The 18,594-nt window shown below is 38.1% G+C and overlaps 1 protein-coding gene across 1 annotated transcript; it reads left to right on the forward strand.

The window, feature by feature from the left end:
* Positions 1-822: 822 nt before the first annotated feature.
* On the forward strand, positions 823-5,126 carry LOC136200603 (uncharacterized). The gene is made up of 12 exons (XM_065990992.1): positions 823-1,197; positions 1,320-1,417; positions 1,869-1,970; positions 2,068-2,184; positions 2,435-2,663; positions 2,769-2,930; positions 3,008-3,365; positions 3,457-3,556; positions 3,650-3,709; positions 3,841-3,924; positions 4,034-4,150; positions 4,664-5,126. The coding sequence occupies exons 2-12, from the start codon at positions 1,358-1,360 to the stop codon at positions 4,964-4,966; spliced, it is 1,692 nt and encodes a 563-aa protein (XP_065847064.1). The 5' UTR covers positions 823-1,197; positions 1,320-1,357; the 3' UTR covers positions 4,967-5,126.
* Positions 5,127-18,594: the final 13,468 nt, after the last annotated feature.

Genomic DNA, 18,594 nt, shown 5'->3' on the forward strand with positions numbered 1-18,594 from the left:
TTGTTTTCGTTTATGTGAATTTATAACTAGGTATTTTTACTCCTCGGACAACAGAAGTTCTAGGACTGCAATAAGCACTGAGGATGGTGCAAGATCATGGATGGTCTGACATGATCATAGAGATAGATGTAGAGGAGGTACTGCAGACAATGCTGACTCGAATTGAAGATTTTATTGAGTTTAGGGTTATTATTGAGTCATGTCAACATTTATTAGCTAAGTGTATTCATTAGCGAGTGAATCCCGAACCCTTAGCTACACTTATAATTTGGCATTCAGAACCTACTTTTTAAAACTTCTTTGTAATGTTCCTTTATTTATAAATTAATTGAGTTTTTTACTTTAAAAAATTTAATTAAGGAAATTAATTAAAAAAAATTCGAAATTAATAAAATTAAAATCTTCAAAATCGGTTTTTTCTTCCAATTTTTTTATTACTAGTAGTAGTAATGATTATAAGAAAAATGAAAGAAATATATAACGAGAAGGTAAAATATTCAGTAAAGGATAAGTTACGAAATTTAACAAAAATAATACAATTTTAAATTTAAATTTATACAACTTCACGTCTAATCAGCAAATTTTTTTTTTTTTTATTAACAGAATAGGTGAAATTTGAGATCTTATTAGAGGTGGTTGTGTGAGATTGAAAGCTGCTAAATTACCCTTAAAAAAAACTAATTTATTTATTTATTATTAAGAACGGTTGAAATTGCAGTTTCTTAAAAGTTAACCTTAAAAATTTCACTGTTTTCAGTGTAAAAAGAGGAAGGCGCACGTTATATGATGATGAGGCAGCGGTGAGAAAGAGAGAAGCCACGGAGCTTCTGCGTTTTGAAGAGGTTGCGTACGGCGCCATATTGCGCCCAGATGCCCATTTTTCCTTTTCTCTGCTTTCATCACCCACCCACCCGCCAATCCATCTATATCCCTTTCTCTCTCTCTTTATATAATCTTCCAAACTTCACATTCATTAAACTACAATATACACACCACCCCATAATATCACTTTCTCTCCCTATCTCCTCCACACTCTTCTCTTCTGTTCCCTCTACATATACATACTGTTACCACTACATTACTCCATTCTAACCTCCTTTAAATCTGGATTACTTCCTGTTGATCAAAAATTGCATTTGCTGCGATTAACTGATCTTCTTTTTTGTCATACTTGACTGAATGAATCGCCTGTTAACGGTATGATCTTCGTCTTCCTCTGCTCTGTTTTTCAATACTATTTTATCACCGGAATTGTCTTCTTCTTCTCCAATTTGTCTCTTCCTGTTTTGAATTGAATTGGATTTCGATGCGAGTTGCAGATTTAGAGGAAGAGGAAGAGGAATCACATGTCAAGAAGATGAACACAAGAGGCAAAACAAGGCTGCAATCCGTCACAGGTCCCGGAATGCCTGAAAAAGTAAGCTAACTAGTCATATTTTAAATGAATTCTTAACGTTGTCGGTGTGAACTTTCAAATTTCAATGGAGGTTTTATCTTTTATTATATTATTTTGGAAAACAGTTTCTACTGTAGATAGATAGTGTATCCAAGCAATAAAAGCTGTATTTTATTTTTTCTACTTGGGAGATTCCGAAGCCGAAATCTCATAGAAATCATGATCGAGTAGGTTTTGTTTTATTGCATAAGATTGGTTTTCAGATAAATCTGCTGTATACAAAACAGGAAATGAGTTTTTCATAATTTTGTAATCTAGATTTCTAATTATGCAATATCGATCGCCAGCTGTCACCAAACTTTCTCCATAATCGTTTAATTATCCACAGTGATCGTAGATAACCGATCCGGTTCTTCTTTTTACTCGCCAGTTTAAGCTTGTTACTAATTATAGTTGCTATGTGGCTATGAAGGAGAAGGTCGAAGTACAGGAGAGCAAACCGAGAAATGCCACCAGAGTGGCTAATAGTCGAAAAGCGTCGAGTAGAGAAAAGAAAATAGCACTGCAGCAAGATGTACAATTACTCTATCTCTGTTTTCATTTTTTTTTTTCCTTTCGATTTTGGTATCAGCTCATTTCTTAATTGAGATGTCAAATTTGCAATTGCTCAGGTTAATAACCTAAAGAAGAAGCTGAGGTACGAAGAGAATGTTCACAGAGCTTTGGAGAGAGCTTTCAACAGACCTTTAGGAGCTCTACCTCGCCTGCCTCCTTATCTGCCTGCAGCTGTAATTGATTCATTTTCCCTTCATTTCTAGCGTAGATTATGATTTGTGTATTGTGTTAGTTTTAGCTATAATAGGAAAATCCCTAGTTGAATCAAATCGACTCTACAACCAAATTAGAGTTCAGGAGAGAAACAGAGGAAAAGGCCCATCATCAGTTAATCAACATGAATATTTATTAATTCTTTTACCTTGACTGAGGAAATGATACGGCATAAACATAAATCTTGATTCTGGATTTTAGTTTTTGTAGACGCTAGAGCTTCTGGCAGAAGTAGCTGTTTTGGAGGAAGAGGTTGTTCGACTTGAAGAGCAGGTTGTGCATTTTAGGCAGGATTTGTATCAAGAAGCTGTATACATGTCAAGTTCCAAAAGGAATTTGGAGAGCTTTGCAGATTTATACGACCTGTTCCCCAGCAAGAATCCCCGAAAAGAAAATAAGACCACATCTGAAATAATCAGGCATATGCGAACTCTTTCTGGTAAGTGCTTGGTTTGACATAATCCATGATGCATTGATTGACCTTGGACATTTCATTGCTTATACAAAAAAATAGCTTCACTTTTAAGATATTGTTGATCTACAGAGGATGGACAAGGGAAAGAGAATCAGTTGTGTGCATATTCAGTGAAGAACAGCAAGAATTCCTCAGCCCATAAAGCTCCAATAAGCAGGACTGCAGTGAAAAGACATCCAATTGAAAGTAAATCAGCCGAGAAGTGTTCAGATCCCCAGAAATTGCAGGCAAGTACAGTGTAATTATGTCCTATTTTTAACCCAAGTTATAGTGCTAACTTAACAATATATGCATACATGTGCAGCTAGATTGTAAAGGAGTAGACCAGGAAAATGCAGAGACATTAAATGTTAGTAGTACTGATGTAACGCTAACAGGAGAGCACAGCCCAAACAAGATTTCTGAGGACATTGTAAAATGCTTGTCAAGCATTTTCTTGAGGATGAGCTCTATGAAGAATAGGCGTACTGTAGAGAATCTACCTTTCTTATCAACATTAATGTCCCAAGAAAATGTTGAAGAAACTGAATTTCGAGATCCTTATGGTATATGTTCTGAATTTGGGACGAGAGATATTGGTCCTTACAAGCATTTGTTTGTTATAGAAGCAGGCACAATTAATCTTAATCGAACATCAAGCTCTTTGTTTCTACTTCGCAGGCTGAAGTAATCTTTCTTTCATTAAAATCTTGATAGAAATTTTACTTAATTTCCATGGAAATTCACTTTATCATCAATCTATTTTGTGAATTCTCAGACTTCTACTGGGGAAACTTGCATATGTCAACTTACAGAATCTCAACCACCAAGAGAAGCTTGCTTTCTGGATAAACATTTACAATTCCTGCATGATGAATGTATGTGATTCTTTGTGCACTGTTTTCTTTGCCCTGTGTCTTTATAAAATATTGACAGAAAGAATCATACATGTACTGTTTATATTTGTTCAGGCATTTCTAGAACATGGAATACCAGAAACTCCTGAGATCATTGTTGCACTAATGCAGAAGGTATAATCTATACATGCCTATAACTTCTTGTATCTATGACTTTGCCCTTCAAATAAATTAGACTGTAACACCCATCCATCTTCTTTTATGTTATCTATAGCTTATGTTTTTTTACCATTTGTTAATATTAGGCAACAATAAATGTTGGGGGGCACTCATTAAATGCAATAACTATTGAACATTTCATCCTCAGACTACCTTATCATTTGAAATATGTAAGTGGTGACATTTCAACTTCAAATATTGACCTTTGGCCTTCTCACTTCAAATCTGCAAAGCAAGTGGTACCTGTATCAGCTTAATTATTACTGTATATGTCATTAGGCCTTTTCTAAGGGAGCAAAAAATGATGAAATGACAGCAAGGAGCAAATTTGGATTGGAGTTATCAGAACCATTGGTAACATTTGCTCTTTCATGTGGAAGCTGGTCCTCACCTGCTGTAAGTTTACAAATTACACTTAATGTCCATGTCTGGTTACTATTTACTTAAGCCCCACATTCATTCTATGATCTATGTTCTTACACATCACACAGCTCTTGTTGTTTGTTTCCCTGATAATGTACTTGTGCTTAGGCTTTATAAATCTGATGTACTTGGCAACGTACAAATTTATCTCTAGTTGGTCATGAGAATCAAATTGTTGTATGTATATCCTATAGGGGCGGAGTGACGGGTCATGGACAAAAAATTATCGACGGGAATTTCCATTGCTAAATGTATTGTTTCCGTCTATAATTTCATCAATTCAGAATCTGTAGACAGATTTGAGATCAGTTACGGAATCTATGACGAATTATTATCCGATGTTGATGCTTAGTCCCCCCACAAACACACACACACGCACACGCACAAATCTGTAATTTTTAACATATCTTCATCCATTAACCCGAGTATTTATATCTGGTTCTGCCACTGGCTATGTTTCTGATTACCGGACCTTGTGAAATGAAGGTGAGAGTGTACACTGCATCGAATGTTGAAAACGAACTAGATACAGCAAAAAGAGAGTATTTGCAGGCAGCAGTTGGAATTTCATCAAGAAAGTTTGCAATCCCAAAGCTATTGGATTGGTATTTGCTGGATTTTGCAAAGGACATGGAGTCATTACTTGACTGGATGTGCCTTCAACTACCAAGTGAATTAGGCAAAGAAGCAATTAAGTGCCTTGAGAGAGGTAAAAATGAGTCTCAATCCCAGTTTGTCCAAATTATGCCATATGAATTCAGTTTTAGGTACCTTTTGTACACACAATAAATTTCAATACCATTTTCCTTTACATGATTTTTGGGGAGTTGGATTGGAGTCTCAGTTTTGTAGAAAGCTATAGGATACTACATATAAAAGCTAAATGTGTAATTTGATCTTCTTGTAAGTATTTATATAATAATAATAAAATAACATATATTTATTTTAAGACATTCAGCCTGAAATAAACTTGTGATCCTGTCCTACATGAGGTTATTTTTTGTCACAAGCTTCAATTGGAAGAAGTGTGATTGATTGCCCAATTTCATAAAAATAAAAATGGAAATTGCTGCAACCTCAAAAATCACACCTAAATATCTAAATCATGTACAACTAAAAGTCTAATTTTGATGGGAGATCTCCATTTAAGTGATAACACAGGAACCAACAAATACCAACCATAGGAAGCTAGGAAAATAATTGATTTGATTGGCATTGTATGATGGTAAATATAAACATTGTCCTATACAGAACTAAAATTTAGTGATGCAAGTGGGTGGTCCAAAATGTTTTTGTATTTTTTTTTTATCATTCACGATAAATTGAGTAGTGATGCATCTATCTACCACTATATTAAAGCAAAGAACAAAAACAAAACTTCCTATCCCAACCCAAAGTTAGAAATGAATAACAGTATTTTCTTTACGGTGAAATTTGGGGACCATGAAAGGGTAAAAAAATGGAAAAGAGAAGAGAGTTTTACCTAATCTATGTATGTCTGGCATGGCATAGTTTCATTCTGTAATCCACTAGAAATTGACCTGTCAGAACATAGGATGTGTATAACATGTGAAGCTTTTATTACATGGGAAGCTCTCATTAACAACTCTGTTTGATTCAGTTGGCAATTGGCATATACTTGCTTCAGCTTCAATATTAATTATATTCTTCTATTTCAGCTTTATAATTATTCAATACTTCACATTTATTAAAATAGAATAAGAAATGCTATTCCTGTCCTAATATATACTTCTATATTAATGTCTGACCGAGCAAAGAATAACACTACTCGATATCTCTAAAGATATGTTTGGCTGAAAAGTTAAATAACTAATTTTGTTTGAGAAGAAGTTGAAGAAAATTAAAATGTTAAATGGAGGTTAATTAAAAGGTATTTTTAGAACTGTTTGATTATAATTGAGAAGAGAAAAAACAATTAATTCCATTAGTGTTCAGTAGTGTTCACGATTGATCCTGGTGACCAAATGAAATGGTCAATGTGAACACTACTGTAATTAACTTTTAGCAGTTATCATCAAGTTTAAAAAATCAACAGCTAAATATAAACAGTATTTTTTTCATTTTTTTTTTTAAAATTTGCGCACAATGCGCTTATATTAAAGAAGAAAGAAAAATCCCTACCAAACCCGGATGTGATTCGAACCCATGACCTCCCAAGGCATAAGTAAGCTCTCAACCACTAGGCTAAGAGCTTCACCACCAGTATTTTTTTCATTTCAATATAAGCAAATTTGATTAACTTTTTTCATTTCAATATAAGCAAATTTGATTATTTTTATTTGAGTAACTTCAATCTATTTCACCATCTCTCCTTCCATTAAAATTCTCCACCCAACTCCATTCAAGCATATCGTAAGGGGGACAATGAGGAGTGTATATCAACTAGCTAAGTGTTGCTATATATTAATAATTGTTCCTCCAATAATTTAAGTTGGTGTACGGAATAGTATTAAGATGCGTATATTAGGTATAGGATCCTCTCCACCTAGTTACTTGATAGGCATTGAAGACTGTATTGAATTTTAATGAAAAAATATTATAAATGAAAGTATTATAAAGCTTCGATGAATATTAAAAATAAATAATGAATTTAAAATATTAGTTTTCAATTTAAAATTAAATAATTTGATCTAACTGAAATTTTGAGACAGTGTTATCAAATAAAGCACTTCATGTATTAAATTAAGTACTTAAATAAGTTAGTAAACAGGCTTTAAGTCTAATGGTACTAAAAGGCGCATAATCTTATCAGAGGCAAGATGTGTCACTAATTAAAAAGGAAATCCTATAAACACGATATGACAATCAGACTCATAATGTACGTTTCGAGAACAAGGTTCTATATATACTCTTACATATAGGCTTGGTAAAATGTTTATGGAGAAAACATTCTATCGGTATTGGTTGTTTGACAGTATATTTGGAAGAAGTCTCCATTCAGCATGAAGCTTTTGCCCTAGCAAAAGTCTAACCCTGCAATACTCGAATGGAGAAAAAAATCCGATTTCCTTAATTCTCTATTCAATTACTTATTTTTCACTCAATTTATGATATCTGACATACTTATTTTACTTTAATTCAAGTTTATTTAAAAAAAAAGGTTAAAAGTAAGAGTCAAAATTAATAAAGTTAAAGTAAGACAAATATGTTGCATGTCACTAATTGAGTGTGAAATAGATAATGGGATAGAAAGTTAGGGGCATCAAATTTTCTCCCTTTGAACGGAGGTATAATGAGGATTATTAAATAAAGCGAATGAACCAAATGTTGAATCTTGACTTGTCAGGTTTGAGGTTTCATTTGTTACTCCGTCAAAATTTAGCATTTATTAATAGGTTATTCATAACTTCTATTTTAAATTCTTAATGAAATCTGTCATTTGTCTTGACTTTGAGAATGAGTGAACCTACCTTTAATTAAACTTTTCTTTTACCAAAAATAAATAAATAAAGTAAATGAAAATGTTTCAAATAGAAAAACTTAAACCTTTCTAAACAATCCAATAGTGCCGAATATTGGAAGAAAATTCATACGTTTTATTTAGGGAAATTTATGTAAAAATTTAGTTTAAAAAATTTATTTACGAGTAATAATTTGAATTTGAATTATGTGAAAATAAATAAATCATTATTTACTTATTTCTTACAAACTCTTACATAAATCCACATGTACGCCCAATAAGCCCATATGTTTATTATTTTGTGGACCAAATGTTTTTTTAATTATTTGTGATATAGTAGGAAGGATACATATGTCCACATCTAGGCCCAAGAAGCCCGAAATAATTGAAAGCAATTATGAACAATTAGAACAGAAACATAAAGTCCCTCAAAAAAAAAAACAGAAACATAAAAAAACTACTAAGAGAAATAGAGACAGTCGATTACCCCGGAATCTTTAATGCGAAGATTCAATAACTCACTGGATGAATGCGGGCTTGTGGAGATACGGCAAGGGGGCAGCCCCTATAATTGGGAAAGAAGCAGGGGATCAGAGAGATGGGTAAAGGAGAAACTGGACAGAATGTTTGCAAGCCCAGAATGGATTAACTGGTATCCGCGGCATGAATTGCATAACACGATCACATCATACTCTGACCACTACCCAATTATATTGACAACATCAGAAATAAATAAAAAATGTCAAAAAAAAGCGGTTCAGATTCGAACAACTATGGCTGAAGGAACCGGACTTCGCTACACTGGTTTGCAATCAATGGAGGAGAATGCAAATCACAACATACAGGAGAGATTAGAAGCCTGCGCAAGGGAGATGGAGGTGTTTGGGAAGGGCTGCCGTTTTCGGTTCACAAAGAAAATTGAATTTTTGAAACGTCAGCTAATGAGAATCAGGGACAGCAGCGATCTAGACGCGATTAATCGGGTAAAGGAAATTCAGCAGCAGCTCAACACTGTGTTGGAACAGGAAGACATTTTCTGGAGGCAAAGAGCGAAACAATACTGGCTGGTGGGTGGTGATTTAAACACAAAATTTTTCCATGCCTGTGTAAGAGCTAGGAGAAAACAGAATCAAATTTTGTCGCTTGTGACAGCTGAGGGAAGATATTAGAGGAGCAAGATGAGATAAAGGGACATGTGAAGGATTATTTTCAGAGAGTCTATGAGCAGGTAGGGGAGAATAATGTGGATACAGTTAATGTGCTAAATCAGCTGGTGGATGGAGGGGATAATGCGCAGCTTACGAGACCTTTTACTCTAGAGGAGTTCAAAGTGGCCATGTTCCAGATGCACCCGGATAAATCTCCAGGACCTGATGGTTTTAATCCTGGATTTTACCAATATTTTTGGCCGATCATTGGGAAAGATGTGTTTACAACTTGTAAAGGGTGGCTTGAGAGGAAGGAACTGTTGGTCCCGTATAACGTGACAAGGTTAGTTCCAATGGGGGGGATAGGAACTATTTAAAATTTTGTCCGTTAAGGTTGACTTCTTTTCTTTGAGAAAAGGTTTACACAGCGGCGCTAAGTAGGTTTAAGACACAAGCTTAGTCAACTGGTGACTAAGTCAGCTTCTTTCCTTGAGTCAGGAGATAGCACTTTAGTCTATTCCTGAACTCAGCTTCTTAGTGCACTCAACTCAGCGTGAGTTCGTTACTTAGTCAGTTTTATAGCAAGCAATATATAAAAGGAGTTTAAAGGTAGAAATATATTACTCAGCAGACATATCCTAGTTCGACCTCTCCGCCTACGTCCAGTCCCCGGAACTCGTTCCGAGCTTTTTGAATCCTCTACTGAGCTCTTTAAAGGTAGAGCACGAAACCTTTTACAACAGAAGCTGAGTATACAAGACTACATTCCTCTATTCCTCTACTCACTCCTATAACTACCGCTGAGTACTATAACCGAGTACTCAGCTTCTCCTTTCTATTCTTCTAGAAATGATAAAGTGTTTGTCCTAAACAACAATTGCTAAGACACTTTAGATGAATAAAATCACTCTAGACTTTTACATAATGGTTGGAATTGGTGTAAGATTTGCTTTGCTTTTCTCACAGAACTTCAAGTATGAATTTGGTCAGCGTTTCGACTTGATTGAAGATCTGCATCGAATGAAGCATTTGAGAGGCCTATTTATAATGACACTTCAAGCACCGGTGATTTCGAATTTCGAAATAACCGTTGGAGACTAACGGCTTCCTGTCGCTTTCACTCTGGACGTGCTCAGTGTCGTTGGCCAATGAGATTCTTGTATCTTCTGTCTACGGCAGTGCTCAGCAGCTTTTCGTCAGATGAACAGAATGTTTCGCCATTTATAGTAAAGTCTTTCAGATAGCTTGCTGCGTCTTCTGAGCTTTACCCAAAGTAGAAATACTTTGTCTCTAAGTTGGTTCTGTTCTGCCGCTGACTTGTACTTCTTGTCGTTCAACTCAACAGCTTCATCTTGAAGCAATTGATAGAAGGCTTCTCGATCCTTCTTCATGCTGAGCTAGCGCTTTGCTTGATACGACTGCGTTTTGTCTTCCTAGGCCGTGAGGTCTTGATCTGTTGACTTGGGCTTGACTTCCTCTTATGGGCCTTTAGGCTTTTTATCTTAATGTCTTATAAATCAAATTAACTCAACATTGAACAAACACATTAGTGTGAATAAATCAAAGCATTTAAATTTAATGTGTTAGAATATTTTTATCATTCACATAAATAATTTTGTCAAATCAAAATCATGTGGAAAGGTGTTTCAACAAACTCCCCCATTTTGATGTTGGCAAAAATATTCAGTAAGGAACTCAGTGTTGAGCTCCCCCATGATAGTTGACCTTGTTTTACTCAAGATACTCCCCCGTAAGGGTTGAGCTACTAACTTAGTTTTACTTTAAACATTTCAAGGTTTAATCAAGTAAGTCTAAGGTCAGTTTTCAGAAATAGGTCAGGTCATGGAACATATTCTATTTAACTCAGTTTAAGTTATGCGGAAGATCTAGATATCAGAGTGCGCTGAGTATATCTTTGTTCAATAAGTTTTAGTTGAGAAGACATGTAAAAGAGGCCAACTTATAGATCAACACAGCAGACAATCATGAAGCAATGTAAGCACATAACACAGTTGATTTAATGAAGATACGATAAGTGTTTAGCACAAAACATAAGTAAGCATCACATAAGTTTAGTCAATTTGAAAAAGATAGATGCATGTATAGTTTTGAATTGATGGTCAGCACAACAAAATACATAAGGAAAAGAGTACAAGTTTTAAAAGCTTAGATGTAGCACATCTAGCAATCCTAGTCAAGCTATTTTTTCTTGTAGTTGATCTGGACAGGATGCAAATGCTCTTTGGCTTTTCCCTTTTGTTTCTGCTGACTTCCCGATGCTTCTTCTGGATGCTGAGTTCTTTCAGCTTGTTCTTTCTCCCCCGTTTTGCCAGTATCGAGAGGAGGAGGAATGAAGGTGTCGTTGAGGGCAGCACGAGTTAACCGGACAGAACATGCCTTAAGCTTGCACGTGCTTTCATTTATACCATAAAAAACATGAACACCATCATCCAAGACAGAACGTGGAATCCTGACCGAGGCACTGAGCATACTTAGAATGTATTCTTGAGACTTCCCAACCCAAGTGATACCATCAGTCAGCATGGCAAAGGCTTGATGAAACATTTTAAGCAGCCGAGTCATAGTACTGACGTTGAGAATTTGAATGACGCACGTGTTTGAAGATGGATTGGGAGTGTTGCAGAAGCTCATTTGTCTTAAGTTGGTCAGTTTCCATCTCTTCCTTACTCAAGTTGAGTAGACGGACAGCCTCACTAATTTGCTCAATAGAGCATTGGGAGGAGGAAGAGATTTGAGCATTGGTTCTGGCTTGCTCAGAGTGAAGCTGGGTGAAGAGTTGATGAACTTCAGCAGAAGTTGCATACATAGTGTTCGCAGCTGACAGAGTATGAAATTGACCCTGGAGAGAGTTCAAGTGGTTGACCATAGTCAGCTGGAGTTCGGACAGCTTTGCTATTGATTCCTGCTTGGGCTGTTGAGACTGAAGTGAAGTCATGACACTCAGAAGATCCTTAAGACCTTTGATTTTTGTGAGAAGCTGAGTGACAGATGAAAGTTGAGTTGGCTCAACAGAAACTGACCCAGCGGCTTCGGCATTGGTTTGATGAAGATCCTGGAGCAAAGCTTGAGCTGAGTCAATGATTCTTCAACCAGACTCAGTTACGTGTAAGTAGTTGTAGGATCCATCAATGTGTGGCCCAAATGCCGGAGTATGAGTGGAACCGGATGGAGGAGGTGTTTGGTTCAGTTCATTATTTGAAGTGCCAGCATGATCAGCAGTTGGACTTGAGTTTAGATTGCCAGCAGGAGGTGACTGGTTGATATTATGCACTTGTGGTTATGGAAGAGGATGATCGGCAGAATTATCTACTTGCTCAGAGTCAGGCTGAAGCTGACTGGTTTGAGGAGGTTGAGGTGTTTCAGCACTGACCTGAGCAGGTGTTTCCTTAGCTAGCTCAACATGTTGAGGAGCAGGAACTTCGAGCACTTGCTCGGTATCACCTTGGCTTAGAGGAGCAATTGATTCGGCATGTTCCTTAGGCTGAGAAACAGAGGCTTGCTTTTCCTGTTGCTCTGGTGGAGACTCAGTGGGATTTGAGAAGAATTTGAACTGCATATCTGAGAGGTCAGTGATCGGATCCCACAGTGGTGAGTCATCCATAAGATCAATAATAGGGGATTTATGTGCCTTCTTCTTAAGTCTCCTTAATCTCTTAGTCTTTTGAGGAGAGGGGTCAGCAGGAATGGGCTCAATTGAGTCAGTAGGTGAAGGTGCCCCTTGATCAGCATGATCATTTGAAGTTGGCTCAGCTTCTTCTTCAACAAGCTCAATGTTGATTGGTTCATGTTGCTCAACATTTGCTGTCTCCTCAGCATCAAACTGACCACCCAATTCTTCTTCATCTTGGTCAGTGGGATTTTTCTCAAGATCAGTTATCTGACTTTGCACAAAATGAGAGTCTTCAGAGATAACGACTCCAAGTGGGGGTACGTCGATAGGACTTAACCCAGAAGAGATCTTCTTCTTCTTACTCAGTGGTTGCTCAGGAGTGTCCTCTTTTTCTTCTTCCTCAGGCTCAGCTTGCCTTTTGAGGTTTTCTGCTGACTTAGGCTCAGCATGACTTTGTGCAACTTGAGGCTTAGTTCCCTTAGACACAAACTGAACCTTCTTCGGTGGAGCATCATCATCTTTGGAAGAGCTTTGAACAGCTTTCCTTTTTCTATCCTGCTTGTCAGCTTGAGCTTTCCTCTTTTTCTTTCCTTCTCTGGTCTGCATCCCCTCGGTTTCTTGAACAACGGCCCCTTTTCCTTTCTTGGGCACAATTGGCTGATCATAGAATAAGCCAAACAATGCAGCTGCAGTAATTTCTGTACCCCAGGTGTGGATTTCCTCCACCAAACTCACCTGGTGATCTTTGAGGATTCTGGTAATAATGGAGCCTAACCTAAGGGTTCCAGTACTTCTTTGAAAACCACCGATTAGAAAGACTGGCATGTTGATCGGCTGGTAGGTCAGTATGTGCCAGATGAAGCACTGCTCGAAGTTCGACGCTGAGTTGGTGGAGTTGACCTTTGGAAAGATGAAATTGGTCAGTATGTAATGGGCCATCTTTTGATTCTGACCCATTGAGGTGCTCGAGATTTCCCCGATATGACCAGCAGGTTTGCAAAACTCAGCGGGATACTCAATTTTATCTTGATCACCGGATTTTCTAAGTTTAGCACCTTCGTATTTCAGCTTAAGCAGTGAGGCAAGGTAAGGAGGGTTGATGAAGATGTCTTTCCCTTGAACCTTGGTGACCATGTAGTCTCGGTTATCATCTGCGGCTCTTAAGTTAGTGTAGAACTCCTTTACTAACTCAGGGTAGGTAGCTTCTCGAGTGGAGAACAGCTCGGTCCAGTCGTTCTTTGAGATCCACTCACAGAAGGGTTGCTCAGCTTCCACAAATCCCTTCGAGAACCAGTGGGAGTGGTCAACTTTATATCCCCTTACACTGCTGTAAACCAGGGAGTAGGTACGTGGTGTCTTTCCCTTATCCTGCTTCTGTTTCCCTTTCGAAGAGGTAGCTTGGTTAGCCTTGGTTTTCTTGCTCGGTGTAGTGACCTTAGAGTGGTCACGCTGACTGGTTTCTTGAGATTTGGTGGGAGTCTCGCTATATTCCTGCTGAGCAGGAGATGGAGGATTTTCATCGGAGCGGTTGTCGTCGTAACCGGCACCGGAGACATTCTGAGAATCGTTAGACATGATTCTTAGAGAAGTTTGAGAAGTTTGGGAATTTTTAGAGAAGAGAGTATTTGAATACCAGAAATTTCTAAGCGTAAAGAGGTAAAAGTGGGAATTCGTCCACTATTTATAGAGGTGTTGAGTTGATCTGAAGCGTTGAGGTGGCCGTTTGACCTCGAGATACTCAATCGACAAAGATTCTGGCATTTATGACACATTCAGTGCATGTATTTTCTAATTATTGCGCTTACATCATCCTAGGTGGCTATTTAATTAGCATGTTTCGCATTAAATTTTGCAACGGATCTTTACTCAGTGTTAAGGATTCCAAACGTTTAATGTTCTGAGTAGTTAGTTTTACGCAAAGGAATTATTCGTGTGCTTAGTAGCTCAGCTTAAGATAACCACCCAGCGTGTATATCTACTCAGCATGTAATATTTATCACTCAGCATGGCAATCCACTCAGCATGCATATATCACATATTATACTTGGAATTTACTGAAGAGGATTAAACATACCAATGGCTTCTCTAAGTATGTTGAATTGCTCACGAGCTAGTGGCTTTGTGAAGATATCAGCAAGCTGCTCATCCGTTAGGACATAGGTCAACTTGATCCATTGAGTACATGATCTCTGATGAAGTGATGTCTTATGCTGACGTGCTTCATCCTGTTGTGCTGGATTGGGTTCTTTGATAGGTCAATGGCACTCTTATTGTCACATTTGACTTCAATTGTTTTAGTCTGAACGCCATAATCTTCTAGCTGTTGCTTAATCCAGAGGACTTGAGCAACATAGCTTCCAGCAGTAATGTACTCAGCTTCAGTGGTTGACAGGGCTACTGACGCCTGCTTCTTACTGAACCAGGACACAAGACAGCTTCCAAGGAAGTGGCATCCTCCTGAGGTGCTTTTTCGTTCAAGCTTGTCTCGTCCGTAGTCAGCGTCAGTGTATCCAATGAGTGTGAAATCATGAGTATTGGGATACCATAAACCTGCATTCACTAAGCCTTGCAAATATCTAAGGATTCTTTTTACAACTATGTAATGAGATTCCTTAGGGTTAGATTGATATCTAGCACAGTAACATACTGAGAACTGAATGTCCGGCCTACTAGCAGTTAAGTAGAGTAGAGAGCCAATCATACCTCGATACAATTTGCTGTCTACTGACTTACCATTTTTGTCAGCGCAGAGGACAGTGTCAGTGCCCATAGGGGTAGATATTGACTTGCAATTCTCAAGTTCATACTTCTTCAATATCTCCTTAGCATACTTAGTTTGACTGATGAAGATGCCATTTTTCCCTTGTTTGATTTGAAGTCCAAGGAAGAAGTTGAGTTCTCCCATCATTGACATTTCAAACTCAGTCTGCATCTGCTTGCTAAATTCCTTGCACATGGACTCATTAGTGGCACCAAAAATAATGTCATCAACATATATCTGAGCCAGTAGGGTATCTTTACCCTTCCTCTTAATGAATAAGGTTGTATCAGCTTTACCTCTGACATAATTTCTAGTCAGCAGGAAACTGGTCAGCCTCTCATACCAAGCATGTGGTGCTTGCTTGAGACCATACAGAGCCTTTTTGAGCTTATAAACGTGGTTTGGGAACTTGGGATCCTCAAACACTGGAGGCTTATTAACATAGACTTCCTCATTTATAACTCCATTAAGGAATGCACTCTTAACATCCATTTGAAATAATTTAAAGTTCATATAACTTGCATATGCACATAAAATTCTTATAGCCTCTAGCCTTGCCACTGGGGCGAAGGTCTCACCATAGTCAATACCTTCTTGCTGACTGTAGCCCTGAGCTACAAGTCTTGCTTTGTTCCTGACCATGTTCCCTTGTTCATCTAGCTTGTTGCGGAAGACCCATCTTGTTCTTATGGTCTTATGGCTTCTTGGATTTGGCACTAAGTCCCATACTTCATTTTTTCTGAACTGATCAAGTTCTTCTTGCATTGCACTCATCCAGAACTCATCATGCTCAGCTTCAGAGAAGTTCTTTGGTTCCTGAACGGAGACGAATGCTACGTTGCTGAGGTATCTCCTGAGTTGATTTCTTGTCATCGGGGTGTTTTCAGTATCATCAAGAATGGCACTCTCTGAGTGTCCTCTTGGAATTCTGATCTCTTTTGGTAGAGTGATGTCTTGAGCTGGTTGTGTTTCAACAATCTCTGCAGGTATAGATTGGTCAGTGAAAACAATTTGAGTTTCGCTTTTACCTTTGGTCAGCCCTTGAGGTAGTGACTCAGCGACTGTTTCTTGGTCAGCGGGTGCTGAGTATGGATCATCCTCAGTCAACTGCATGTCTTTTCCTACAGGGTTAGTTTCATCGAACTCAACGTGTACTGACTCTTCTAAGACATGAGTTCATTTATTGAAAACTCTGTATGCTTTGCTGTTTGTTGAGTAGCCTAAAAAGATAGCTTCATCAGCTTTTGAATCAAACTTAGCAAGGTTGTCTTTAGTATTTAGAATAAAACATTTACAGCCGAAGGCACGAAAGTATCCAATGTTGGGCTTTCGTCCTTTCCAAAGTTCGTAGGGAGTCTTCTTTAATATGGGTCTGACTAGAGCCCTATTAAGTATGTAGCAAGCTGTGTTGACAGCTTCTCCCCAAAAGTACTTTGGAAGCCTATGCTCACTCAGCATTGTCCTGGCTATTTCAACCAAGGTTCTGTTTTTCCTTTCAACTACCCCATTCTGTTGAGGCATTCTAGGAGTAGAAAAATTATGGTCAATGCCGCTGGCTTCACAGAATTCAACAAACTGTTGGTTTTTGAATTCTCCACCATTATCACTTCGGATGTGAGCTAACTTTAAGTCTTTATCATTTTCAAGTTTTCTTACTAATGTTGAAAATGTCTCAAAGGTTTCATCCTTGCTACTCAGCAAGATGATCCAAGTGTACCGAGAAAAGTCATCTACAATGACCAAGGAAAATCTCCTACCACCCAAGCTCAGCGGCTGGACTGGTCCAAAGAGATCCAAGTGTAGCAACTCAAGTGGACGCTTGGTTGAGACAATGTTTTTACTATGAAAAGATGTTTTAGTTTGTTTTCCAGCCTGACAAGCGTAGCATAATTGATCCTTTTCGAACTTAAGTTCTGGTAGTCCCTCAACTAATTGCTTTCTTGCTAATTTGGCCAGGAAGTCCATGCTTATATGACCAAGTCTCCTGTGCCATAGCCAGGAATTTTCTTCCTTTGACACTAAGCATACATTTTTTGAAAATTTCTTTTCCAAATTCAGCATAAAGACATTATCAATACGAGGGGCAGTTAAAATCAATTCATTTGTTTTTCCCTCGAGTATTTTACATCCAGTGTCATCAAATATAACTTTTCTCCCATTATCACATAGCTGAGCTACGCTGAGTAAGTTATATTTAAGTACGCTGACTAGGGAGACTAACTCAATAGTAGGATTACCACCAACGGTTCCTGACCCTACTATCTTACCCTTTTTGTTGTCTCCGAAACTTACGCTTCCACCTCGTTTACGCACAAGTGTGATGAACTGAGTTTCATCACCAGTCATATGCCTCGAGCATGCGCTTTCAATGTACCACATCTTTGACTTCTCAGCACATCTCAGGCTTACCTGCAATATAGCTAGTTATCTTTAGGTACCCAAGTCTTTTTGGGTCCTTGTTTGTTAGGCTCAGCAGGTAAAGCATCATACTTAATCTTATGACGACACACTTGGACAGTGTGTCCATTTTTTCCATAGAAGTCACAGTTGACCTTCCGTTTGGGATATCTTACTGACTGGTCAGCACCCCAGTGATGAGCATGCCAGCACACCTTTGTGGTGTGTCCCTTCTTCCCACAGAAGTCACACTGGACATTCCGCTGAGGATTCCATCTCTGCTGACTAGTACTTCGGTACTGAGTGTTCAGAGGAATATTTCTTTTATTCGGAACCTTGAATTGATTCTGAATAGATATGACATCCTTTCTCAGTTTCTTAGAATCTGATTGGACCTCAGAGACAAACTTGTGCATAGTTTCTACGTTGCTATGCAAAGTTGAGTTGTCTTGGAGAAGATATCGAAGGTCACTCAGTTTGACCTCTTCAATCTCGTCACATCGCCTGCTGAGTGCTCTAACCTTCTTGTTACACTTTTTGATAAGTGTGTAGAGGTCACTCAGGGCATTTATCATTTCATTTCTGAGCAGGGGTAGTGATATTACCTCCGTTGAATGTGCCTCATCGTCAGATGCAATGGAGGGGTCAGCATGCTCAGAAACACAAGGCTCAGCAAGCTCATCTGCCATGAAACAGATCTTTGCTGACTCAGTGGCATCAGCTTCTGATGATGATGATTCATCACTATCACTCCAGGTTGCCACCATTGCCTTCTTGCTGTTCTTCTTTTCCTTCCTCAAGGTAGGACAACTTGATTTGATATGGCCAGTTTGATGACATTCAAAGCATGTGATGGGCTTTGAGCTGTCCTTCTTGTACTTGCTGTCGCTAGACTCAGCTTTGTACTTGTCAAACTTCTTGTAAGGCTTCTTGGAATATTTATCATTCTTTCTGAACAGCCTTTTCATCTTTCTAGTGAACATGGCCATCTCTTCATCGTCTGTTGAGCTCCCGTCAGTGGAGTCAGCTTTCATGACAAAAGACTTTTGCTTCTTGTCC

Source organism: Euphorbia lathyris, chromosome 7, assembly GCF_963576675.1.
Source record: "Euphorbia lathyris chromosome 7, ddEupLath1.1, whole genome shotgun sequence".
NCBI classification, from domain to species: domain Eukaryota; kingdom Viridiplantae; phylum Streptophyta; class Magnoliopsida; order Malpighiales; family Euphorbiaceae; genus Euphorbia; species Euphorbia lathyris.

What these genes read in the sequence shown, in the direction of transcription:
- LOC136200603 (XM_065990992.1), top strand. Translation starts at nt 1,358, where the DNA reads ATGAACACAAGAGGCAAAACAAGGCTGCAATCCGTCACAGGTCCCGGA. An exon ending in GTCCCGGAATGCCTGAAAAA is followed by an intron (nt 1,418 to 1,868) that starts GTAAGCTAACTA and finishes GTGGCTATGAAG; the next exon opens with GAGAAGGTCGAAGTACAGGA. An exon ending in CTCCTTATCTGCCTGCAGCT is followed by an intron (nt 2,185 to 2,434) that starts GTAATTGATTCA and finishes TAGTTTTTGTAG; the next exon opens with ACGCTAGAGCTTCTGGCAGA.